General features: G+C 47.5%; 3 protein-coding genes across 5 annotated transcripts in view; 2 read left to right on the top strand and 1 right to left on the bottom strand.

Moving 5' to 3' along the window:
* Positions 1 to 19,165, bottom strand: part of LOC147247161 (acylphosphatase-2-like) — a 72,222-nt gene that overhangs the window by 17,066 nt on the left and 35,991 nt on the right. The window lies entirely within an intron of this gene.
* On the top strand, positions 4,292 to 8,263 carry LOC147247166 (uncharacterized). Its single transcript, XM_086181243.1, has 10 exons — positions 4,292 to 4,333; positions 4,435 to 4,473; positions 4,748 to 4,777; positions 4,920 to 5,031; positions 5,307 to 5,478; positions 5,702 to 6,888; positions 7,009 to 7,143; positions 7,385 to 7,505; positions 7,707 to 8,025; positions 8,199 to 8,263. Exons 2-6 carry the CDS (start codon positions 4,467 to 4,469, stop codon positions 6,749 to 6,751), a joined length of 1,371 nt encoding a protein of 456 aa, XP_086037369.1. The 5' UTR covers positions 4,292 to 4,333; positions 4,435 to 4,466; the 3' UTR covers positions 6,752 to 6,888; positions 7,009 to 7,143; positions 7,385 to 7,505; positions 7,707 to 8,025; positions 8,199 to 8,263.
* LOC147247165 (uncharacterized) lies at positions 13,856 to 18,189 on the top strand. Its single transcript, XM_086181306.1, has 10 exons — positions 13,856 to 13,889; positions 13,991 to 14,029; positions 14,304 to 14,333; positions 14,476 to 14,587; positions 14,921 to 15,092; positions 15,316 to 16,502; positions 16,623 to 16,757; positions 16,999 to 17,119; positions 17,303 to 17,639; positions 17,817 to 18,189. Exons 2-9 carry the CDS (start codon positions 14,023 to 14,025, stop codon positions 17,408 to 17,410), a joined length of 1,872 nt encoding a protein of 623 aa, XP_086037432.1. The 5' UTR covers positions 13,856 to 13,889; positions 13,991 to 14,022; the 3' UTR covers positions 17,411 to 17,639; positions 17,817 to 18,189.

Here is a 19,165-nt window from a genome sequence, read left to right as displayed (position 1 = left end):
TCTGTTTGAGACCTTTGAATTTGGTCCACATTAGACCCTCAACTTTGTGAGATCTGTGTTAGTATTTAGTGATGTTCTCGTGCAGATTGCAGGTAGAACAGTCACTTTTCCCCAAACTGGGTTATAGGTCAGGTAGAACTGTGCCAAAATGGAGTTCACGATGCATTTCAGGGGGACTGTGGGGTTTAAACCCCCCAAAAATGTTCAAGGTAACACTGGCCACCCCACAGTAAGTGTAGGTACCCCCTGTGCAGCTCAACATAAGGACAGAACAGAATACGAGCGTTCATCAAGAGCACCTATGATTAGGAGTTGGAAAGCCTGTTTTATGAGCGCTGACGTCTTTTGGGGTTTTACGACTTCCATGATCTCTCTTTGGAACAGCTGTCAAAATTCTGAGACTCATCCTGTTTAACTGTAGTTTTTCTTAGGGTGACCGTTGAAGTGGATATGAAGGTCACGAGGTCACACTTGCTTACATGGTAACGTGATCATCTTGGTGGCCGACAAACATTTTAAGAATATTACTGTTCACTTTTTATGCGTTGAAACCCTCATTTTATCTTGGCTCAATTCTAATCATCCATATTTGGCTGAGTTGTCAACAAAGCATTTTTTTCTGTTGTGTCACGAACCCAAAACTCTTTGTTTTAACTTTGCAGAGACTTTCCGAATTCTGCTTTCTGCTGATCTACAGTTTGAAGTGGATGTTTGAAGAGCTTCGTGGTGAACGGTAGCAGCTGCTTGGCTTCGGAGCACCAACAGTTTGATATTCAAATCCACATTTTCACACCACCTTCATTCGGTTCATGTTTCAAAGGTTAAAAAAAGAGGTTTTTTTTTCAGAAATCTGGATTTCTTTCATTGTCATTTGATTCATTTGTCAGAGGTTTAAAAATATAGTATTTTACTTCAACATGGAAATAAATCTTTCTACAATGACTCATCGTGGTCATTTGTGACAATACAAATATATTCAGTCGTGCAGAGTCCCCGTCTGTCTGTCGTGAGCCCTGCATCTTTGGCAGCAGTGAGCCAGTAGGCAGGGGGGAAACTGCAAGGCTCTGAGAGCACTTTAGTGACTTCATGTCAAACAATAATCATTCCTCTGTTTCAGGCGGCCACACGGAGGTAACAATGGATCCACCGTACAGTGAAAGCAACCGCGTGCTGCCAAGAAAGAGGGCCCGCACAGAGTGCATCATACACTGCTCTAATCAAGACTGGGATGAAACACTGGTGTCACCCCAGAACTTTGAGTCATGGCAAACTTTGTTGAGGGCAGCAGAAATCAGACAACATTCTCCAGTCTTGGATTTCGCTAAAAACCCGTGTGAGGGAGACGTTCCACCAGTGCAGTGCCATCGCCAGTGCCGTCGTATTTTCACATTGAAGGAATCCCTGGATTCTATCACCAAAAAAAAAAAACGCTCCGTTTGATGTTGTAACTCCCAGAAAACTAAGAGATGGAACCAACAAATCAACCTTTTGTGGAAAAATGTGCATCGTCTGAGATAAAGCGAGAAAGTACCTCAAGGGCCAAAGGACATCAGAACCGCTTGTACAGTGTTCGGAGTTACGCGCAGATGAACGGATCCGGAAAGCAGCATTCCCTAAACCAGACCAAAGGATGATTGCTATGACAACCAGAGAGCTTGTTGCTGCTGAGGGTCATTATCACAGATCCTGCCGTCGTGAACATACTCGCGAAGAGGCTGCTCGCAGCTCCGAGTCACATGACCAACGTGAAGATGCAGATGAACAGTATGAAGGAGCAGAAAAACGTGCCCTTGATGAACTGTTTTCTTACACTGGGAATGAACTCATTCCCAGTCCAGAACAGCACCCATGACATCTCTCTCATCAAGACTGCAGTCATCAATGAGGCCTGTTGGTATCACACACACGAAGGACTCGACCAAGAAAAACCTCCGCCGCAGGTTGGAAGCCAAACTTGGAGGCTCCCTCCATATATTTCCAGGTGACAATGGAAAGCTTCTTCTGTAGCCACACAGCCTATCGATGACACACCAGGCCACAACTGCATCCTCCTTGAATATGCAGCTACACAACTCCAGATCTGTCACCTCCAGGAATGAGGTAACAAAAGCAGCTTTGCTGATATGAAACGAGATACAAAAACAAGATGACAAAAAAAAAATGTGGCCATCTGATATCCAGGAAGATGAACTCATCATTCCAGAATTAGTCACTGGATTTCTGCAAACACTTCTGACTGGAATCTGTCAGTACAAACATCCGTCTGAAAAGGTGAAAGGACTCACCAGCTCCTTTGGCAGCGCCTTGATCTTTGCAGTCACCCATGGAAGAATCAGGCCACCAAAACACCTCCTGCTCCCGTTTGCTGTTCAGTCCTTGACAGGAAACACAGAGCTGATACTCACCTTAAACCGCCTTGGACATCCTCTGTCCTATTCTCAGGTAGAAGGAATTGACACAGCACTGTGTCTGCAGAAGATGGAAGTGTCAAAGGGTGGTGTTTGACGACCTGGAACCATTTACAGCACTGGCTTTACAAGCCTTGCCTTTGACAACACAGACAGGCTGGAGGAGACGCTGAGTGGAGCAGGAACCTCTCACCGAGTCGATGGTCTAGACCTGAACCTCAAAGAATCAGGCCGAGAGTCAGTCAGTCAAAGGAGAGAAGTATCAGCCACCGAGGCAGCCATGCTGCCCATCTATAATTCTGGAAAAAGAGCGGGACCACCAACAACTCCAAGTCTAGATGCTGGTGCTCCCACACAGACCCAAATTGCCAAGAATAAAAACCTTGCCTGGGTTCTTGCTCGATTGTGTGCGGCAGAAGCTCAGAGAGTGAGTAGCTGGACTGGATTTAACATCCAGGTCCGCAATGATGTCACAGTTATAAAGGAGGCTGTGAGCGCCCCGCCAACAATCAATGCTCCTGCTACAGAACTTGCATTTCAAAAAAATTGTTTTCATTTATTTATTGAGTAAAGTAAAGAAAATGTTAATTCACCTAAGACAATGCTCATTTATTCATGAGTAGCTTACTTTAAAAAAGAATTTCTGTAATTATTCAGAGTGCTCCTATAAATTGTGGCATTGTTGTCCATAATTTATTTTATTTTGAAATTATAGATGTGAAAATAAATACAAGAAAATGTATGACAGCTACGGTTAAATGCATTGTCTAATGAAAGCATGCAGCCTAAGTAATTTATAAATGATTGTGATATATAAATACACTAAAGAGAAATAATTGGATTTAATCCTCAAACTAAAGTGTAGGGAGCTCTAAGTTCCCCATTCAGCCTGCAAGGAGAAAGGACGCAGATATTTTGGCCAACATCCTCTTAACTTGGTGAGGTGATAGCCACTAAAAAGCTACCAGTCTGAGAGGTCAGTCACACTGGTTCTCAAATGGGGGTACGTGTCCCCCTGGGGGTACATGGAGGTACTCCAGGGCCTACGTGAAGCTTTACAAAATTTTTTTTTTTTTTTAAAAAGCAGTAATCCTAATAATAATTAAGCCTTGAGAAATAATTATATTTTAAAAAGTTTGATGAAATACAAATGTATGTTCATGCACTGAATTTTATATTCAGTATTCAATTTTAACATCCTTCAAAAAACGGACGCTCCCAAAACCAAATCAGTTTCACCCACTGATCCAGCATCACTCGTCAATAACCTGCCGTTGCCATGACGACGCACTGTAACGATGGAGACGTGGCTGAAGCGCAGCAGCACTGCGGCTGAAAGTACAGAGGAACTCGTGAAGAAGAAGGCGAAACCAGAGCTGACGAAGTACCGGAAGTAGGCACCCAAGGCACTGTGTTTCATTTGCGGGGAGCAATTAGCCAACGCTAGCAAGTCATTGCTGTTAGTTGTTTCACTTTAATAAATCAGACACTGATGGCACAGCACTGTACCTCCTTTATTTTCTACCAAAATGTTTTGCGCATCAGGGGGACAAAAAAATGTTTTCAAGGGGTTCATCACTGATAAAAGTTTGAGAACCACTGGTCCATCACATCAAAACATAAACTAGGGGTGTGCAGGGATAAAAAAATCACAACTAGAATTTGCCCACCCAGGTGATACCGATAACCGCTCTGGCCCATGGACCACAAGGTGTGATCTCAGACTCGAGGTGTGATCTCAGATACAGGCTGTGATGTCACAGATGGAGGCTGTGATGTCATCGGCACAGGCAAAGATGTCAGAAGCCTGTGACATCACAGACGTAAATCTTAATGTATTAGACTTCTAAATAACATTCAGCAGCAGCATCGGCAAACCAACCGCCACCAAACCGCCAACTGGACACAGTTCTTTGACGTAAGAGGTTAACACACTTTTAGGTTTTTTGGACAAGATTTGAAAACACAACTCACTTCTTTACACTTGTCTTGCAAAGTATTAATACATTTTTGTGTATCCGTCCAGGCAATACTCGTGAAAACAGTTCAGCAGTCGTCATGACAGGTACGGCCAAATGTTCTTCCTCACCCCGATTCACCACAACTCAGACTAAACAACCATTCAGCCTGAGGTTTAGAATATTTTACAGCACAGTTACAAGTTTTTGTGGCTGGTGTGTCGTGTTTTACAAAACACAAAAGCAAGCCAATCAAAGTAAACCATCAAGATATGAGGCATGCACACGGCAGCTTTGTTGGTTTGTCTTCTTGAGTGCTTCTCTGTTTTATGTCTGCAAAGAAGGCGACTGACGATGACTTGTACAATTTAATCTTTGCAGATAACGTTGCTGTTGCCCCCTCGGAGGAAGGTAGGTATCTTTCCTGTCAGCAGACGCGTGGAAACCGTTCAGCTCCGGTTGAAGTTGTCATTCCGTCAGTGTCTGTTCCACTCAAATGAATCCACAAGTTGTTCTCCTGTCACAATGACCTGTCCTCATGTCCCCCGATCAGATATCAAGGAATATGCCAGGAGCATTGGCATCGATCCGGACCGTGAGGCCGAGCTCATGTGGGTGGCCAAAATAGGCTTCTTCACCCCTCTGCCCCCACATTGGATCCCTTGGTAGGTGAAGTCTGGAGCGAGAGGTTGGTGGGTGGGGGTGGGGGACTGATTATATCCTCTTATAGTGAGATTTTTCTGTAACGGTTCCTTGTTTGAGCAGACCATCAGTCAGTTCTGATGAAGTTGTTGGAGGAACCGCAAGTGTTAGCGGAGCCTTTTGACCAAAAAGACACGTTTCCATGCTTGACTTTGTAGTGTTTAGCGCTCATGTTACCTTCTCGTCCTGCTGCTGAAGTAACAACTCTCCCTCCCTTCCTCACCCCTTCTCCCTGCAGCGAGGATGGGAAAGGCAACCTCTACTTTTTCAACTCGTCAACCGGCGAGTCCACCTGGAGCGACCCGGTTGACGAGATCTACGAGAACCTGGTGATGCAAGAGCGTGAGCGCATCCAGGGCTATGCTGCTGCGGTTGGGAAGGACAACCACATCCAAACCTCCAGAAATGAGGTAGAGCTCATCCAAGCTGACATGACAATGTTTGTTCAGGCTCCTGTTGCTCTGCGTGTGTCCTTATCCAACATCACGAGCATCTCAAGCCCTCGTGGGTCAGATCTGTGCTGTAAAAACCACACCAGTGAGACTTTGAAGCTTGAGCAAACATTGACAAGAAAACTGCTCAGTGATTATTCAGAACAGAGAGTATTAAACTCAAGGTACTTGTGCTTTTCAGGAAACTGCCCAGATGGAGAGCTTGCTGGCTACTCTGCAGGAGAGCAGGGACCATCTCCAGGCCTCCCAGCAGCAGGAGAAGCACCTGAGGCACCAGCTTGACAAGCTGAAGCGGGAGCCGGAGCAACTGAGGGTGGTCAACTCTCAGAACCAAAAGCTCATTGTGAAAATGAGGGAGGAGAGGAACGCCATCCGGCAGGATGAGGAGCGTCTGAGGCTGGAGAGAGACCAGCTACAGCAGGAGCTGGAGAGACTGAAGGAGGAGAATGAAGGATTGACTCTCAAAGTGAGGATCAAGACGAGCGCCGCCCAGGAGGAGGTGAAGCGTCTCTCACACGAGACGTGCCAGCTACAGCAGGAGCTGGAGAGGCTAAAGACAGATAATATCCAGAATCGTAGAATGGTTCTTGACATGAGGGAGGACAGAGAGGAAAAACAACAGGAGGAGATGCAACTAAGGCTGGAGAGAGACCAGCTACAGCAGGAGCTGGAGAGACTGAGGGTGGAGAATGAAAGACTGATTCTCAAAGTGAGGATCAAGACAAGCGCCGCCCAGGAGGAGGTGAAGCGTCTCTCACACGAGACGTGCCAGCTACAGCAGGAGCTGGAGAGGCTAAAGACAGAACATATCCAGAATCAAAGAATGGTTCTTGACATGAGGGAGGAGAGAGAGGAAGAACAACAGGAGGAGATGCAACTAAGGCTGGAGAGAGACCAGCTCCAGCGGCAGCTGGAGAGACTGAGGGTGGAACATCAAGAATCCACTCGCAAAGTGAGGGAGGAGAGGAGCGCGTTCCAGCAGGTGGAGAAGCGTCTCAGGCATGAGACACAGCAGCTACAGCAGGAGCTCCAGGCGCTGAGGGTGGACCACACGCAGAATCTCCAGGTCATTCGCAAAGTGAGTGAGGAGAGGAGCGTGGCCCAGCAGATGGAGGGGCGCCTCAGACTGGAGAGAAGCCAACTGGAGCAGGAGCTGGACCAGCTGAGGACGGAAAACATCGAGAATCGGGGAATCATTCATAGAATGAGGGGGGAGAGGTGCGTGGCCTAGCAGGAGGAGGAGCGCCTGAGACTGGAGCGGGACAGAGCCGTGGCAGAGTGCAGGCGGGCCCAGGACAACAATGCGTCTTTGCATGGGAGGATGGACCAGCTGATCAATGAATCCAAGGACCTCATTTGCAGAGTCAGGTACAGTTTCCGCACAGGAACTCTTCAGCACGGGAGGTTCCAGGAAGACGATTATTTTTAAGAAGCCCACAGTTATTTGAAGATTCAAAGGGATCACGGTCCTGTTTCTCATCCTATCAGAGATCTGGAAGCACGGACTAGACAGTGGCACCTCCAGAACAAGAGGCCAGCAAGGGAGGCGTTCCCGACACATCCCGACCACCCGAGGGACCCGCTGAGTGGCTCCTCACCAGAGAACTGCAGCCACATCCTTGAGTAAGATTGTGATCAGCTGACTGACTGCCAGCAACAGCAAAAGTGTCCAAAAATGTTTGTTTCCCAGTGCCTAACCTTGAGGAGCGAGCCAACGGGACACCGACAGTTTTGTTATTGTAGATGATTCACCACGCGAGGCGCGGCCCAAAATAGCCAATAATGAAGCGCAGCAAAGACAGAAATACAAACCTCCAAAAAGCCCAGTGCAGAATTTATATGTCCCACCTCTCCATGTGTCCAGATTCTATCAGTACAACAACAACATGAGGAGCCAACGGATCCAGAGCATCGACCTCGCCCTGAGAAGGGGGAACAGCCGGGTGATGCAGGAACAGGGAGCGCCGCACCCCTTCCAGCAGCAGGTAGCGTACGGGCGTCGCACCGTCCTAGCTTAGCCGTGCCCACATTCACATTCACACTGATGGTGGAGGCTTAGAGGTGCCAACGGGGGTGAAGTTAGTGGGTGGTTAGTGAAAATGTCAGACTCAGGTTGAACTGCACCCTGTCTGGGTTCTCCCTCTCTCCAGCCTCTGTCTCAATATCAGTCTCTCCCCCACAAGCAGAGCTCCACCCTCCCCGCAGGCTCCCTTTGGCCCTGCCACGTCTGCCCACACCCTGGGCTCTACCAGCTCAACCCACACAGAGCTTATTAGCCCCTACACCAGCCACTCAGGGGCATTCACCAGGAGGACCCCTCTTCAGCTCCTGCACCAGCAGCACCAGCAGCACCAGCCAGCACCGGCAGATCCACCCTGGTAGGACAGCCGCTGGGCTTCTTCCTGGCTCGCAGCGGTCCCCTGCCACTGTCGTCGCTCTTTTTGCTCGTCCAGGAGCAGCAGTGGAGCCGCCCGTCGCCTCCAGCACCATCAGAACTCCTGCCAGGTATTCTGTTCACAACGCACCTGCATTCATGTCTTTGCTCCCCTTCCCCTACAAGTTCTGATCCAGCTTTTGGTGAACGTTATCCGGCTGTTAAGGGGATGGTTCTGATAACCGGGTTAAAACTGAGGTCTGAAACTAACATGATGCATTTGTGTGTGTGTGTGTGTGTGTAGCTATGTCCGAAGCCTGGAGCTGGAGGAGGCGACTGACGTCACCCTGACGTCGCTGAACAAAGACCCCTGGATGACAGCCATCTGCCGACACGGGTCAATCTGGATCTGGACCACGACGACCAGGACCGGGTGTCGTTTAACTGAGAACGATGGAGCAGCCATGGCAACAACACATCAACATCGTGACCGGAGATCATCAGACGTGCCTTCCCTCCTGATACCTGAACTTGGACCGTCTGCTGATGCTGCGTATCGACCGATAGCAGCGCCTCAACAAATACCTTTTTATTTTCCTGTCATCTTGAATAGCTGCGTACCAGGAACCTGGTCCTGATGTGGTGGATCCCAATCCGTTTGAATAAATACAGAGAATTGATGCCAGTTGATGTCTTTGCCTGAGTCTGTTGTTCCCCTCCCAATGTGTCACACCACACTAACACTCACGTAGTAACCTTACTGTACCAATTCATTCAGTCTCTGTTTTTACCAGTAGCATTAGCCTAGCCTAGTAGCCACTCTTAGTATTTTCTTGGCCAGGTGACTGGTCCCTCTGACACTCTTTCTTGGGGCCACGATGAAAAGAAAACAAGGAGACATTCCAAGTTTTTTCAAGAAGAGGCAGACTGAGACGCCACAGCTTGAAAACGGGGACAGCACCAATGGACCTCCAGGTGAAAGTGATGTGAAGTCTGGTCACACTTACCCCACATTCCTCTTTGTGGTTCTGAATTATTTTACAGTTGAATTACTTTCTTTTAGTCACTAAATGAAACTGAGGTGTGCACTGTATTCTTTTCAATTGCATGCCTTTGTTTAACATCTGCACTTGATACTACAGTGTAAGTGGAGAAAATACAACTTGAATAAAAAAATTCATACGATCCCAACAGTTATGGGAGTCTTTCATCAGTGGTCAGACTCGTGTGCGAGAAAAAACATGTTGCTCTGTTTCGACCACATTTTGTGTCCATTTTGTTCTGGAGAGCACTTTTGTTTTATTATTGAGAGTTTCTTCTTGATTTCATTTTTGAGTATCTTAATTGTGGCTGTCAGAGTTTCTTCTTGATTTCATTTTTGTGAGTACATTCACTGTGGAGAGCACTTTAAGTTTTGTCAAGAGATTTTGTGAAGTGTTCAGCAATAAATAAGGATTTAGAAAATCATAACACAAATTGAAGTCCTTGTCATCCGTTTTGTGCAGGTTTGATATATTTGCCAATAACATGACTATGAACCTTTTTAACAGGTTTACATGCAGAGAGGTCACAGTGAAACAACGCAAAGTTATTCTGCTACACTGTTATTCATTCTCTGTTTGAGACCTTTGAATGTGGTCCACATTAGACCCTCAACTTTGTGAGATCTGTGCTAGTATTTAGTGATGCTCTCGTGCAGATTGCAGGTAGAACAGTCACTTTTCCCCAAACTGGGTTATAGGTCAGGTAGAACTGTGCCAAGATGGAGTTCACGATGCATTTCAGGGGGACTGTGGGGTTTAAACCCCCCAAAAATGTTCAAGGTAACACTGGCCACCCCCCAGTAAGTGTAGGTACCCCCTGTGCAGCTCAACATAAGGACAGAACAGAATACGAGCGTTCATCAAGAGCACCTATGATTAGGAGTTGGAAAGCCTGTTTTATGAGCGCTGACGTCTTTTGGGGTTTTACGACTTCCATGATCTCTCTTTGGAACAGCTGTCAAAATTCTGAGACTCATCCTGTTTAATTGTAGTTTTTCTTAGGGTGACCGTTGAAGTGGATATGAAGGTCACGAGGTCACACTTGCTTACATGGTAACGTGATCATCTTGGTGGCCGACAAACATTTTAAGAATATTACTGTTCACTTTTCATGCGTTGAAACCCTCATTTTATCTTGGCTCAATTCTAATCATCCATATTTGGCTGAGTTGTCAACAAAGCATTTTTTTCTGTTGTGTCACGAACCCAAAACTCTTTGTTTTAACTTTGCAGAGACTTTCCGAATTCTGCTTTCTGCTGATCTACAGTTTGAAGTGGATGTTTGAAGAGCTTCGTGGTGAACGGTAGCAGCTGCTTGGCTTCGGAGCACCAACAGTTTGATATTCAAATCCACATTTTCACACCACCTTCATTCGGTTCATGTTTCAAAGGTTAAAAAAAGAGGTATTTTTTTCAGAAATCTGGATTTCTTTCATTGTCATTTGATTCATTTGTCAGAGGTTTAAAAATATAGTATTTTACTTCAACATGGAAATAAATCTTTCTACAATGACTCATCGTGGTCATTTGTGACAATACAAATATATTCAGTCGTGCAGAGTCCCCGTCTGTCTGTCGTGAGCCCTGCATCTTTGGCAGCAGTGAGCCAGTAGGCAGGGGGGAAACTGCAAGGCTCTGAGAGCACTTTAGTGACTTCATGTCAAACAATAATCATTCCTCTGTTTCAGGCGGCCACACGGAGGTAACAATGGATCCACCGTACAGTGAAAGCAACCGCGTGCTGCCAAGAAAGAGGGCCCGCACAGAGTGCATCATACACTGCTCTAATCAAGACTGGGATGAAACACTGGTGTCACCCCAGAACTTTGAGTCATGGCAAACTTTGTTGAGGGCAGCAGAAATCAGACAACATTCTCCAGTCTTGGATTTCGCTAAAAACCCGTGTGACCGTGTGAGGGAGATGTTCCACCAGTGCAGTGCCATCGCCAGTGCCGTCGTATTTTCACATTGAAGGAATCCCTGGATTCTATCACCCAAAAAAAAAAAAACGCTCCGTTTGATGTTGTAACTCCCAGAAAACTAAGAGATGGAACCAACAAATCAACCTTTTGTGGAAAAATGTGCATCGTCTGAGACAAAGCGAGAAAGTACCTCAAGGGCCAAAGGACATCAGAACCGCTTGTACAGTGTTCGGAGTTACGCGCAGATGAACGGATCCGGAAAGCAGCATTCCCTAAACCAGACCAAAGGATGATTGCTATGACAACCAGAGAGCTTGTTGCTGCTGAGGGTCATTATCACAGATCCTGCCGTCGTGAACATACTCGCGAAGAGGCTGCTCGCAGCTCCGAGTCACATGACCAACGTGAAGATGCAGATGAACAGTATGAAGGAGCAGAAAAACGTGCCCTTGATGAACTGTTTTCTTACATTGGGAATGAACTCATTCCCAATCCAGAACAGCACCCATGACATCTCTCTCATCAAGACTGCAGTCATCAATGAGGCCTGTTGGTATCACACAGACGAAGGACTCGGCCAAGAAAAACCTCCGCCACAGGTTGGAAGCCAAACTTGGAGGCTCCCTCCATATATTTCCAGGTGACAATGGAAAGCTTCTTCTGTAGCCACACAGCCTATCGATGACACACCAGGCCACAACTGCATCCTCCTTGAATATGCAGCTACACAACTCCAGATCTGTCACCTCCAGGAATGAGGTAACAAAAGCAGCTTTGCTGATATGAAACGAGATACAAAAACAAGATGACAAAAAAAAAATGTGGCCATCTGATATCCAGGAAGATGAACTCATCATTCCAGAATTAGTCACTGGATTTCTGCAAACACTTCTGACTGGAATCTGTGAGTACAAACATCCGTCTGAAAAGGTGAAAGGACTCACCAGCTCCTTTGGCAGCGCCTTGATCTTTGCAGTCACCCATGGAAGAATCAGGCCACCAAAACACCTCCTGCTCCCGTTTGCTGTTCAGTCCTTGACAGGAAACACAGAGCTGATACTCACCTTAAACCGCCTTGGACATCGTCTGTCCTATTCTCAGGTAGAAGGAATTGACACAGCACTGTGTCTGCAGAAGATGGAAGTGTCAAAGGGTGGTGTTTGACGACCTGGAACCATTTACAGCACTGGCTTTACAAGCCTTGCCTTTGACAACACAGACCGGCTGGAGGAGACGCTGAGTGGAGCAGGAACCTCTCACCGAGTCGATGGTCTAGACCTGAACCTCAAAGAATCAGGCCGAGAGTCAGTCAGTCAAAGGAGAGAAGTATCAGCCACCGAGGCAGCCATGCTGCCCATCTATAATTCTGGAAAAAGAGCGGGACCACCAACAACTCCAAGTCTAGATGCTGGTGCTCCCACACAGACCCAAATTGCCAAGAATAAAAACCTTGCCTGGGTTCTTGCTCGATTGTGTGCGGCAGAAGCTCAGAGAGTGAGTAGCTGGACTGGATTTAACATCCACGTCCGCAATGATGTCACAGTTATAAAGGAGGCTGTGAGCGCCCCGCCAACAATCAATGCTCCTGCTACAGAACTTGCATTTCAAAAAAATTGTTTTCATTTATTTATTGAGTAAAGTAAAGAAAATGTTAAGTCACCTAAGACAATGCTCATTTATTCATGAGTAGCTTACTTTAAAAAAGAATTTCTGTAATTATTCAGTGCTCCTATAAATTGTGGCATTGTTGTCCATAATTTATTTTATTTTGAAATTATAGATGTGAAAATAAATACAAGAAAATGTATGACAGCTACGGTTAAATGCATTGTCTAATGAAAGCATGCAGCCTAAGTAATTTATAAATGATTGTGATATATAAATACACTAAAGAGAAATAATTGGATTTAATCCTCAAACTAAAGTGTAGGGAGCTCTTAGTTCCCCATTCAGCCTGCAAGGAGAAAGGACGCAGATATTTTGGCCAACATCCTCTTAACTTGGTGAGGTGATAGCCACTAAAAAGCTACCAGTCTGAGAGGTCAGTCACACTGGTTCTCAAATGGGGGTACGTGTCCCCCTGGGGGTACGTGGAGGTACTCCAGGGCCTACGTGAAGCTTTACAAAAATATATATTTTTTTTTAAAAAAGCAGTAATCCTAATAATAATTAAGCCTTGAGAAATAATTATATTTTAAAAAGTTTGATGAAATACAAATGTATGTTCATGCACTGAATTTTATATTCAGTATTCAATTTTAACATCCTTCAAAAAACGGACGCTCCCAAAACCAAATCAGTTTCACCCACTGATCCAGCATCACTCGTCAATAACCTGCCGTTGCCATGACGACGCACTGTAACGATGGAGACGTGGCTGAAGCGCAGCAGCACTGCGGCTGAAAGTACAGAGGAACTCGTGAAGAAGAAGGCGAAACCAGAGCTGACGAAGTACCGGAAGTAGGCACCCAAGGCACTGTGTTTCTTTTGCGGGGAGCAATTAGCCAACGCTAGCAAGTCATTGCTGTTAGTTGTTTCACTTTAATAAATCAGACACTGATGGCACAGCACTGTACCTCCTTTATTTTCTACCAAAATGTTTTGCGCGTCAGGGGGACAAAAAAATGTTTTCAAGGGGTTCATCACTGATAAAAGTTTGAGAACCACTGGTCCATCACATCAAAACATAAACTAGGGGTGTGCAGGGATAAAAAAATCACAACTAGAATTTGCCCACCCAGGTGATACCGATAACCGCTCTGGCCCATGGACCACAAGGTGTGATCTCAGACTCGAGGTGTGATCTCAGACTCGAGGTGTGATCTCAGAACCAAGGTGTGATCTCAGATACAGGCTGTGATGTCACAGATGGAGGCTGTGATGTCATCGGCACAGGCAAAGATGTCAGAAGCCTGTGACATCACAGACGTAAATCTTAATGTATTAGACTTCTAAATAACATTCAGCAGCAGCATCGGCAAACCAACCGCCACCAAACCGCCAACTGGACACAGTTCTTTGACGTAAGAGGTTAACACACTTTTAGGTTTTTTGGATAAAATTTGAAAACACAACTCACTTCTTTACACTTGTCTTGCAAAGTATTAATACATTTTTGTGTATCCGTCCAGGAAATACTCGTGAAAACAGTTCACCAGTCGTCATGACAGGTACGGCCAAATGTTCTTCCTCACCCCGATTCACCACAACTCAGACTAAACAACCATTCAGCCTGAGGTTTAGAATATTTTACAGCACAGTTACAAGTTTTTGTGGCTGGTGTGTCGTGTTTTACAAAACACAAAAGCAAGCCAATCAAAGGAAACCATCAAGATATGAGGCATGCACACTGCAGCATTGTTGGTTTGTCTTCTTGAGTGCTTCTCTGTTTTATGTCTGCAAAGAAGGCGACTGACGATGACTTGTACAATTTAATCTTTGCAGATAACGTTGCTGTTGCCCCCTCGGAGGAAGGTAGGTATCTTTCCTGTCAGCAGACGCGTGGAAACCGTTCAGCTGCGGTTGAAGTTGTCATTCCGTCAGTGTCTGTTCCACTCAAATGAATCCACAAGTTGTTCTCCTGTCACAATGACCTGTCCTCATGTCCCCCGATCAGATATCAAGGAATATGCCAGGAGCATTGGCATCGATCCGGACCGTGAGGCCGAGCTCATGTGGGTGGCCAAAATAGGCTTCTTCACCCCTCTGCCCCCACATTGGATCCCTTGGTAGGTGAAGTCTGGAGCGAGAGGTTGGTGGGTGGGGGTGGGGGACTGATTATATCCTCTTATAGTGAGATAAAGGCCTACAGATTTAATTACAAGGAGGGCCTTTCTCAGCTTCCATGATAAAAGATTTTTCTGTAACGGTTCCTTGTTTGAGCAGACCATCAGTCAGTTCTGATGAAGTTGTTGGAGGAACCGCAAGTGTTAGCGGAGCCTTTTTGACCAAAAAGACACGTTTCCATGCTTGACTTTGTAGTGTTTAGCGCTCATGTTACCTTCTAGTCCTGCTGCTGAAGTAACAACTCTCCCTCCCTTCCTCACCCCTTCTCCCTGCAGCGAGGATGGGAAAGGCAACCTCTACTTTTTCAACTCGTCAACCGGCGAGTCCACCTGGAGCGACCCGGTTGACGAGATCTACGAGAACCTGGTGATGCAAGAGCGAGAGCGCATCCAGGGCTATGCTGCTGCGGTTGGGAAGGACAACCACATCCAAACCTCCAGAAATGAGGTAGAGCTCATCCAAGCTGACATGACAATGTTTGTTCAGGCTCCTGTTGCTCTGCGTGTGTCCTTATCCAACATCACGAGCATCTCAAGCCCTCGTGGGTCAGATCTGTGCTGTAAAAACCACACCAGTGAGACTTTGAAGCTTGAGCAAACATTGACAAGAAAACTGCTCAGTGATTATTCAGAACAGAGAGGATTAAACTCAAGGTACTTGTGCTTTTCAGGAAACTGCCCAGATGGAGAGCTTCCTGGCTACTCTGCAGGAGAGCAGGGACCATCTCCAGGCCTCCCAGCAGCAGGAGAAGCACCTGAGGAACCAGCTTGACAAGCTGAAGCGGGAGCTGGAGCAACTGAGGGTGGTCAACTCGCAGAACCAAAAGCTCATTGTGAAAATGAGGGAGGAGAGGAACGCCATCCGGCAGGATGAGGAGCGTCTGAGGCTGGAGAGAGACCACCTACAGCAGGAGCTGGAGAGACTGAAGGTGGAGAATGAAGGATTGACTCTCAAAGTGAGGATCAAGACGAGCGCCGCCCAGGAGGAGGTGAAGCGTCTCTCACACGAGACGTGCCAGCTACAGCAGGAGCTGGAGAGGCTAAAGACAGATAATATCCAGAATCGTAGAATGGTTCTTGACATGAGGGAGGACAGAGAGGAAAAACAACAGGAGGAGATGCAACTAAGGCTGGAGAGAGACCAGCTACAGCAGGAGCTGGAGAGACTGAGGGTGGAGAATGAAAGACTGATTCTCAAAGTGAGGATCAAGACAAGCGCCGCCCAGGAGGAGGTGAAGCGTCTCTCACACGAGACGTGCCAGCTACAGCAGGAGCTGGAGAGGCTAAAGACAGAACATATCCAGAATCAAAGAATGGTTCTTGACATGAGGGAGGAGAGAGAGGAAGAACAACAGGAGGAGATGCAACTAAGGCTGGAGAGAGACCAGCTCCAGCGGCAGCTGGAGAGACTGAGGGTGGAACATCAAGAATCCACTCGCAAAGTGAGGGAGGAGAGGAGCGCGTTCCAGCAGGTGGAGAAGCGTCTCAGGCATGAGACACAGCAGCTACAGCAGGAGCTCCAGGCGCTGAGGGTGGACCACACGCAGAATCTCCAGGTCATTCGCAAAGTGAGTGAGGAGAGGAGCGTGGCCCAGCAGATGGAGGGGCGCCTGAGACTGGAGAGAAGCCAACTGGAGCAGGAGCTGGACCAGCTGAGGACGGAAAACATCGAGAATCGGGGAATCATTCATAGAATGAGGGGGGAGAGGTGCGTGGCCCAGCAGGAGGACGAGCGCCTGAGACTGGAGCGGGACAGAGCCGTGGCAGAGTGCAGGCGGGCCCAGGACAACAATGCGTCTTTGCATGGGAGGATGGACCAGCTGATCAATGAATCCAAGGACCTCATTTGCAGAGTCAGGTACAGTTTCCGCACAGGAACTCTTCAGCACGGGAGGTTCCAGAAAGACTATTATTTTTAAGAAGCCCACAGTTATTTGAAGATTCAAAGGGATCACGGTCCTGTTTCTCATCCTATCAGAGATCTGGAAGCACGGACTAGACAGTGGCACCTCCAGAACAAGAGGCCAGCAAGGGAGGCGTTCCCGACACATCCCGACCACCCGAGGGACCCGCTGAGTGGCTCCTCACCAGAGAACTGCAGCCACATCCTTGAGTAAGATTGTGATCAGCTGACTGACTGCCAGCAACAGCAAAAGTGTCCAAAAATGTTTGTTTCCAAGTGCCTAACCTTGAGGAGCGAGCCAACGGGACACCGACAGTTTTGTTATTGTAGATGATTCACCACGCGAGGCGCGGCCCAAAGTAGCCAATAATGAAGCGCAGCAAAGACAGAAATACAAACCTCCAAAAAGCCCAGTGCAGAATTTATATGTCCCACCTCTCCATGTGTCCAGATTCTATCAGTACAACAACAAGATGAGGAGCCAACGGATCCAGAGCATCGACCTCGCCCTGAGAAGGGGGAACAGCCGGGTGATGCAGGAACAGGGAGCGCCGCACCCCTTCCAGCAGCAGGTAGCGTACGGGCGTCGCACCGTCCTAGCTTAGCCGTGCCCACATTCACATTCACACTGATGGTGGAGGCTTAGAGGTGCCAACGGGGGTGAAGTGAGTGGGTGGTTAGTGAAAATGTCAGACTCAGGTTGAACTGCACCCTGTCTGGGTTCTCCCTCTCTCCAGCCTCTGTCTCAATATCAGTCTCTCCCCCACAAGCAGAGCTCCACCCTCCCCGCAGGCTCCCTTTGGCCCTGCCACGTCTGCCCACACCCTGGGCTCTACCAGCTCAACCCACACAGAGCTTATTAGCCCCTACACCAGCCACTCAGGGGCATTCACCAGGAGGACCCCTCTTCAGCTCCTGCACCAGCAGCACCAGCAGCACCAGCCAGCACCGGCAGATCCACCCTGGTAGGACAGCCGCTGGGCTTCTACCTGGCTCGCAGCGGTCCCCTGCCACTGTCGTCGCTCTTTTTGCTCGTCCAGGAGCAGCAGTGGAGCCGCCCGTCGCCTCCAGCACCATCAGAACTCCTGCCAGGTATTCTGTTCACAACGCACCTGCATTCATGTCTTTGCTCCCCTTCCCCTACAAGTTCTGATCCAGCTTTTGGTGAACGTTATCCGGCTGTTAAGGGGATGGTTCTGATAACCGGGTTAAAACTGAGGTCTGAAACTAACATGATGCATTTGTGTGTGTTTGTGTGTGTGTGTGTAGCTATGTCCGAAGCCTGGAGCTGGAGGAGGCAACTGACGTCACCGTGACGTCGCTGAACAAAGACCCCTGGATGACGGCCATCTGCCGACCCGGGTCAATCTGGATCTGGACCACGACGACCAGGGCCGAGTGTCGTTTAACTGAGAACGATGGAGCAGCCATGGCAACAACACATCAACATCGTGACCGGAGATCATCAGACGTGCCTTCCCTCCTGATACCTCAACTTGGACCGTCTGCTGATGCTGCGTATCGACCGATAGCAGCGCCTCAACAAATACCTTTTTATTTTCCTGTCATCTTGAATAGCTGCGTACCAGGAACCTGGTCCTGATGTGGTGGATCCCAATCCTTTTGAATAAATACAGAGAATTGATGCCAGTTGATGTCTTTGCCTGAGTCTGTTGTTCCCCTCCCAATGTGTCACACCACACTAACACTCACGTAGTAACCTTACTGTACCAATTCATTAGGGCCTGAGCCAGTCCCTGGCGAAGACCCTATTATGTTTCGAAGTCACACTCGCCACTTCAAAAGTTAATTTGATCCCCTAAACATGCATGAAAACTCACCAAATTTGGTACGCACATCGGGTGGGGCGAAAAATTCAATAATTAAACAAAAAAGAGGCGCTCTACTCAATAGCGCCACCTACATACACAAAAAAACACGCCACAGACTGTAGGAATGTCCTACAGACATGGGACAAACACCATTGAACTCATCTCATCAAGACGGATAAATCATACACTCACACCCCTGACCTAACTGTAACAGGATGTCCACAATTTGGACACGAATGTCTAATTTTGGACAATTTTGCTCCCCGAACAAAATCTATCTCCTCCTAAACCGTAAATGCCAGGGCTTCCAAACTTTCACACATTACTCTCCCAACTGTGCTGATTAAAAGTTGTTCAAGGTTAATATACTACGCGCGATTTTATGAGCCGTCAAAGTGGGGGAGACACTTTTCGCCTTACGATGGAAGTCTATGGGGAGAGCGTGTCCTCTCAGGGTACATACTCTCAAACAAATGCTTCTCACATCTACACCATACATCCCACAGCTTTTAAAAACACACCACTGTATTCCTGACAAAAATCCCTACAAAAATATGGTATTTTGTGTGACTTTTGACCAACGTATGCCGACTTATTCAGCTTTTACACACTACATTTCTCTTAATCCTCCGCTCTCTCCACTCCAGCACAGATCAGACACAGTGCAGCGGGGGAGGGGTTCTTAAAGGGCCAGCTGGCAGCTCTGCTCTCAGCTCTGACACAGATGGCAGAGAGCGAGCAGAGAAGGGAGGGGCTCTTAAAGGGCCGGCTCTCAGCTCTGCTCTC

Source organism: Aulostomus chinensis, chromosome 16 (genome assembly GCF_037954235.1).
Source record: "Aulostomus chinensis isolate RoL2024-O1b breed Wild chromosome 16, RoL_Achi_v1.0, whole genome shotgun sequence".
Lineage (NCBI taxonomy): Eukaryota > Metazoa > Chordata > Actinopteri > Syngnathiformes > Aulostomidae > Aulostomus > Aulostomus chinensis.
Note: the sequence above shows the minus strand (reverse complement) of the source record. Positions and strands in the feature narration are given on the sequence as shown.

Bases quoted from the DNA above. Each gene is read 5' to 3' on its own strand.
- LOC147247165 (XM_086181306.1), top strand. The intron at 15,093-15,315 runs GTAGAGCTCATC...TGTGCTTTTCAG, and splicing joins TCCAAACCTCCAGAAATGAG to GAAACTGCCCAGATGGAGAG. The intron at 16,503-16,622 runs GTACAGTTTCCG...TCATCCTATCAG, and splicing joins GACCTCATTTGCAGAGTCAG to AGATCTGGAAGCACGGACTA.
- LOC147247166 (XM_086181243.1), top strand. The intron at 5,032-5,306 runs GTAGGTGAAGTC...TTCTCCCTGCAG, and splicing joins CCCCCACATTGGATCCCTTG to CGAGGATGGGAAAGGCAACC. The intron at 5,479-5,701 runs GTAGAGCTCATC...TGTGCTTTTCAG, and splicing joins TCCAAACCTCCAGAAATGAG to GAAACTGCCCAGATGGAGAG.